Raw genomic sequence first — 6,526 nt, forward strand, 5'->3', positions numbered from 1 at the left:
AGACCTTTCACATCTCCTTTGCCTAACTTACCTCTGAGGACTGTTTTGGAGAAGGACACTATACACTGCCCTGAGCTCCTTGACAAAAGTATGGGATAAAGGTGTAATATGTACCTGAAGAGGCCCTCGCCTTATTTTTCAGCATAACTGTAAATTGTACAAGGTATTTTAAAGAAAGAACTAGCATTATCTTTGTAATGTGTGTTCTGTTGTTATGTTCAGTGGGATATTTTTCACATATGTTATTTCCTTCTTTCTGTAGGTGTTCTGGATTGTCAGTCATGGTAGGAAACCAAACTGATGAATGCTTCTTTTGGCTCCTTGGCCTTTCCAATGATCTTCAGATCCAGATTCTCCTCTTTGTCCTATTCTTGTTAATTTATCTGTTAACTGTAGTGGCAAATGCTATGATCATGCTGGCTGTAAAATCAAACCCTAATCTCCAGAACCCCATGTACGTCTTCTTGAGTCATCTCTCTTTCCTTGATGTCTGTTACTCATCGGTCACAGTCCCAAAGATGCTGGAGACCACCATTGCCAAAGAGAAGACTATATCTGTCAGGGGATGCTTTGCTCAGGCATTCTTTATTTTGTTTTCAGTCACTACAGAGGGTTTCATTCTCTCATCAATGGCTTATGACAGGTACTGTGCCATATGCAAACCACTGCATTACATGAACATCATGAATATAGCATTCAGCTGTAAGCTAGTGGTTACTTCATGGACAATTGGATTCTTGAATGCACTTGCAAACACCTTGCCACTTTTACGGTTAGAATTCTGTCGGTCAAATATCATAAAACACTTCATCTGTGAGCTCCCTTCCATCCTTCCTTTGTCCTGTTCTGACACATTCATGAACAAAATGTTGTTCTTCATGGCTGGAGGCACAGTTGGTGTAGTCACCGTTTCCCTCATTGTGGTCTCCTACATTCATATCATTTCTACCATCCTGAGAATCAGCTCCACAGAGGGGAGGCAGAAAGCTTTCTCTACCTGCAGCTCCCACCTCAGTGTAGTGATTCTTTTCTATGGGACAGGTTACTTCCGCTATCTTAGACCAAGCTCAGCATCATCTGTGGTTTGGGATGAAATACTTTCCATACAATACAGCATCCTCACACCATTACTAAACCCCATCATCTACAGCTTACCAAACAAGGAGATGAAGGCATCATTTAAGAAGATGTTAAAATGGTGAGAGTCTGGGATCTTTTCGAAAATAAGGATCTGTCCAACTCTTCACCGACATGTTTTCTTGATTATGAATAACCTAATCTTGTTTCTAAGGTAGAACTAATATATTGGGAAATATCTATTGTTCCTCCTTCCCCGTTTTTGAACATTGTACCAGCCACATCACATGAGAGCCAGCATGATATAATGGTTAAAAGAGTCTGAGTAGGAGTTGAAAGTCCCAGCTTCGAATCCCAAGTCTGCCTGTTATACTATCAAAAATATCTTAATGAAAAATTATACAGAATACGGTAAGTGAAACGTCTTACTGACCTAATCTTAGCCATTCATGTTGGTTGGAAAGACATTTTATTTCTTCATTACAATTTTCATTAAGAACATTTCAATAGTACAACCCAAATATATGTACATATACTAATATACCATTATGCATTGTGGGATTAGATAAATGTGATTAATAGCTGATATTTTTATATATGAGCATGAAAATCATGGAACAAAATCAATGATCTTTCTAATGTCTCCATTTGACTATGAGGAATAAAATGCACTTGTGAGTATTTATTAACATCATCATCATCAACTTCCCAGCACATTTTAAAGGTATTATTGCATTTTCTAGGTGTTTTAATTAAAATATTCATTTTTTGCCCTCATTTTTCAGCAATCATTTCACACATGGTCTGGCTAATTATATCAACCCTTGTTCTTGGTATGTATTTGTGAGCACTGAAGAAGTCTCATAGGGCTGATTTGTGTTTGGTCTTGTTTACTGTGCCTTTGTTTGTGAACTCTCCTCTTGGAGGTACTCACTGAGTCTGATTTACTCTTCATTTTGTATAACATCAGTTTTGAGATACTAATTTGTTTTATATACTGGCCTGATACCTGTGCTTCACTCTGGTATTTAGGTTCCGTAAATCCAGTTGTAATACCGATGATGTGAATTTTGAAATGTAACATTTGTTGTAGGAATTCTAATGGAGAAGACTGTAGCGTAAAAAATGAAGTGAGACATATGTACTCCCCCCCTCTACTGACTCCCCACCTGAACCACGACAACTACATATTCAAAACACCATCTGCTCAATCAGATATTAAGGAAGTTCATATGAACCAATTTTCTAGAACCTACTTTGTGAGAAGTTAAGTAACCTAATAAAGGAAACCACTTTTCTACAAATTTGGGGTATTTTTCCATAGTAGGTGGGAGTGTGGCTAGACCCATTGGTGAGGTCGGGCCAGCAGCATAGCTAAGTTGATCCTGCTGGGGTGGTGGCCATGATGGATTAAAGTACCCTGGCCCTGTTCCTACACCTGACGGACACTCATCTGTATGGTGTTGGGGGGGATGGTGTTTAAAGGCATTGGGGAGACTGGGCCAGCAGGAGGGCTAAGGCAATCTTGCTGAACAAACCTCCCTGATGGCTGTAAGCATCCCACCTCCTGTCTTACACCTGACAGGCAGCCACCTGTCCAGTGTAGGAGGGGGAGAGGAGGAGTATTAGAAGCCACTGTGGAGGCTGGGCCAGCAGGATGGCTTTAAGCACCCGGCACCCACTGCTGCACCCTGCACCCACTGGTGTAGGAGGTGGAGGGGAGTGTGTTGGAAGCTATCTAGGAGGCTAGACCAGCAACATTGCTGCACCGCACAGGTGGTTTTTGGCCATTCTTGATTTCCTTAACTGTCATTAGCTCTCTGCAGTCTCCTGTAACAGTTTTTTTTAACCTCAGAACACTAAGCTCTGCAGCTGACCAATCAGAGCGTGGGGGGGGGGTACAAGGAGGCAGCAGCCTGGCAGTCACACAGGAAGCAATGGGTGGGAGTGCATTTTACCCCTTTTGACCCCCTTAGGGGTTGAATTTCTAAAAATCCCTTTGTAAGGATCTACGGAAGGCCTTTCATTGCAAAATGTTGGTTCAGGCCTGAGGATAAAAACACAGGCCGCCAAACCTTACAAAAAGCCTTTTCTTGCTAAGACTTGCTGACTCATGCTGACTTGCTGACAGGAAAATCAACGTGTCTGTTAAAGCTTAGTTAAGTAAATAATGGCTGAACTTGATATATACAACATTAGCCATAAAAGGTAATGGGGAAGACGATTGCTGCAGAGAGGAACTTGTATGAGACAAATACTATAATTATTTCTCTTTCTTTCCTTTTCATTTAGATTCCATATGCATGTATAACAGTTTATACACAATCATAATCTATGCACATCTTAAACATTAAACATATATAGTTAACCACAGAAACAGAGCTTATGGGGATTTTAACTATGCTACGGAAAGCATGAAGCTTTCCAGACATGGGCAGATAGTAGTAACATATATAGACCCAAATTAGGAAGTGTGACACAAGGACATCTTACTGTGGGTCAAAGTGACCCAGTAGAGGGAGGGGGGGATTTCCAGAAATGGAAATCCCCGGGAAGATGCAATAAAACAGACAGTTTTAACTATTGAGAAAAGCAACTTGAAAGGTCAAAGCTTCTGACTGGTTAACTGAGAAATAGGAGAGGCAAGGAAAAATATCATAAAAGGAGAGACCTGGGCATCATTAGCGTTGGGTCAAAGGAAATAGGAGATTGCTCCTGTCTTCTTGCTCCGATCTTTTGTCTCCATTAGGAACCCAGAAGGGCCATCATCTTTGTTCATCACAAGTGCTCAAGAGGGGTGAGATGTTGTGAGATAACTATGCTTAATGAACATTTGGCCAAAACTGTAACAAGTAACTAGAGAACTGCACAAATGTAACCTCTTTGCAAAACTGCTATTTGAAGCCATGCTTAAATAAATTCATAAATTTACAGATGGGTCTGAGTCTTCCTCTTGCTGATGGCAAGTCCATTTATAATTACTGAGCATAAACACAAAGATCCCGCTCGCAAGCCAAGTAGCACAAGCTGACAGGAAAACAGCTAACACCTTCTTAGTGAGCTTCTACATCATGGTAGGAGTGCTGTCACCGAATTTCATGTTTCTAGGTCCAGGGGTTTGGCCTGGGCATGATTTTATGGTGAGGGGCCTTTCTTTTATAAATATAGATGGGAGCTGCCTTGATGGCAGTGGGAGAGACCCAATCAGGCCCCACATAGATCTGGTTGGAGCTGCATTGACATTAGCAAGACCGGGGCTTTTCTGGCTATACATTCACTTTATGGAGTTGTCCCGGTGGCAGCAAGATTAAGCCTGCCTGGCCAAGTTATACAGTGGATCAGCAGGTAGCAATCCAAAGTTTTCAAGAGTTATATTGAATAATGCAGGATGATTCATGTTTCTTGCAGGTGCAAGCATATCACACAGCCCAGTCAGGGTCTTAACCCTGGGCCACTCCACAGTCATTAGTGCAAAGAAAAGAGGCCAAGGTCAACATTGATGGGACTCAGCTGTGTCTGCCTCTTCTTGCAAGCTTACAGTAGTATGGGAAGGGAGGGATGAGGTGGTACTGGCTTCTGACCTACCGCCATCAGGTCTTGAGAGAGGGCAGGGATCCGATGTCCTTGTGTGGCAAGGAATGATTTGGTGCAAACCAAAGGTTTTACACTGCTGATAAGAGCTCTCCAGGATTAAAAGGAGATTAGGGAATATTGCCCAGGAGTGCTGAGGGGGCTAAATGGAATTCCTCCAACGGTGAATCTAGAAGGGTGCTGTTGAGTCCCCCCCCCATTAAAAAGGACAGTCTCCAAGCCAACATGACTATTAGATGTGCAGTTCTGGAGATGGGGGCACTTTCATCTCCCATCCTCCCATCCACCATCCGCTGCACTTTTATAAGAACTATAGGGCCCATCCTTCCATGGAAGGATGATATTTAACTGGCTGATCTTCATCAAGGCCTGCGTGATGTTATAGTTGGCAGTTTGGGCAAGGTGTGTTAAGCTAGGCTAACCCCCCTTGTGTGGAAGGAATAGGACAGGCTGGTAAAAATAATTTTCGTTAACTACTAAGTACCCTGAGACATCTGCATTGGGGTGTGTGTCCAGAACAGGCCATCACATGCCTTGCAACTGGGTGCACTGGAAGGAATATCCTTGAAGATTAGTGGTATTTTCATAACCTATGGTCACCAACCCCTAGGTGGAACCTGGAGATCTCTTGGTATTACAACTGTTCTCCAGATGACAGAGATCTATTCCCCTGGAGAAAATGGCTGCTTTGGAGGCTGGATTCTACAGCATTATACACTGGTGTCCCTCCTCTCCCCAAACCCCACCCTCCCCATGCTCCACCCCCCAAATCTCCAGATATTTCCCAACCCAGAACTTGCAACCCTATTGTAACATGGTAGGAGCCTTCCAGTTCCTCATGAGAGAAAGATAAAGCTGGCTGTGCATGTGGTGGTAAGCAAGACTGGAAGAAGTTACAGCCAATTTTGGATGCCTAGTGGAGTCTATCTTCAAAATCAACAGTTTATTAGAGGAACCGGTGATGTAGAACATGTATTTAGTTAATTTAAATACTTATTTAAATAAATGAAACTAGTAGAACCCACATTCTGCTGTCTCATATCATCATTTGGGGGAGTGTCAGGGCAAATGAAATACGCATCCTTCAAGGAGACTGCTTCATGGGGATTGAAGGGCAAAAACGGAAGCACAAAACTGAACTGTTCCCTGAGAATTCTAGTTAGACTGTTATCTGGGTAGTTTTTGGATCATACAAATAGAGAGAAAAAGGGAAACATAGACTATTGGACTCCCTCTGTATCTTTTAGCCAGCATGGTGTAGTGGTTAGGTGTGGTGGATTCTAACCTGGAGATCTGGGTTTGATTTCCCACTCCTCCATATGCAGAAGCTGGGTGACCTTGGGCCAGTTACAGTTCTCTCAGATCTCCCTCAGCCCCACCTAGCTCACAAGGTGGCTGTTATGAGGAGAGGAAGGAAATGTAATTGTAAGCTGCTTTGAGACTTCTTAGGGTAAAGATAAGCGGGGTATAAAAACCAACCATTCTCCATCTGGCTGCATCTATATGAATATATTATGTCTAGTGAATCCCAAAGCAGGGGAGCAGAGGTTCTTAGCCAGTTTCCTAACTAAAGTGATGGGTTTAAACTAATTCCCCAGTATCGGTTCCAAACGAGCACAAGATGGGATGGATGCAAAATAGCTGGTGGGCTTGTCAAGCATCCTCTGTAGTGAATTCAGTATTTTTTTTTAATATGGGATAGATAATCTTATATAGTAATACACATTTTGATGGTAATAAACATCTCATATGAAAAACAATGGCCACAAAATTTTATTTGGCTGATACGACCTGGATATTAAAACATGTATTTGTCTACATAATGGCAATGCATTGATCAATTTGCTTAACAAGAGTC

The 6,526-nt window shown here is 42.2% G+C and overlaps 1 protein-coding gene across 1 annotated transcript in view; it reads left to right on the forward strand.

The window, feature by feature from the left end:
• LOC107120183 (olfactory receptor 1052-like) overlaps positions 1–1,202 on the forward strand; it is an 18,885-nt gene extending 17,683 nt beyond the window's left edge. Inside the window, exon 3 of the mRNA XM_015422829.1 lies at positions 263–1,202. Coding sequence (XP_015278315.1) covers positions 263–1,202 — 940 coding nt within the window. The remainder of the gene's footprint in view (positions 1–262) is intronic.
• Positions 1,203–6,526: the final 5,324 nt, after the last annotated feature.

This window comes from Gekko japonicus, unplaced genomic scaffold, assembly GCF_001447785.1.
Source record: "Gekko japonicus isolate JY-2015 unplaced genomic scaffold, Gekko_japonicus_V1.1 scaffold4446, whole genome shotgun sequence".
Taxonomy (NCBI): Eukaryota; Metazoa; Chordata; class Lepidosauria; order Squamata; family Gekkonidae; genus Gekko; species Gekko japonicus.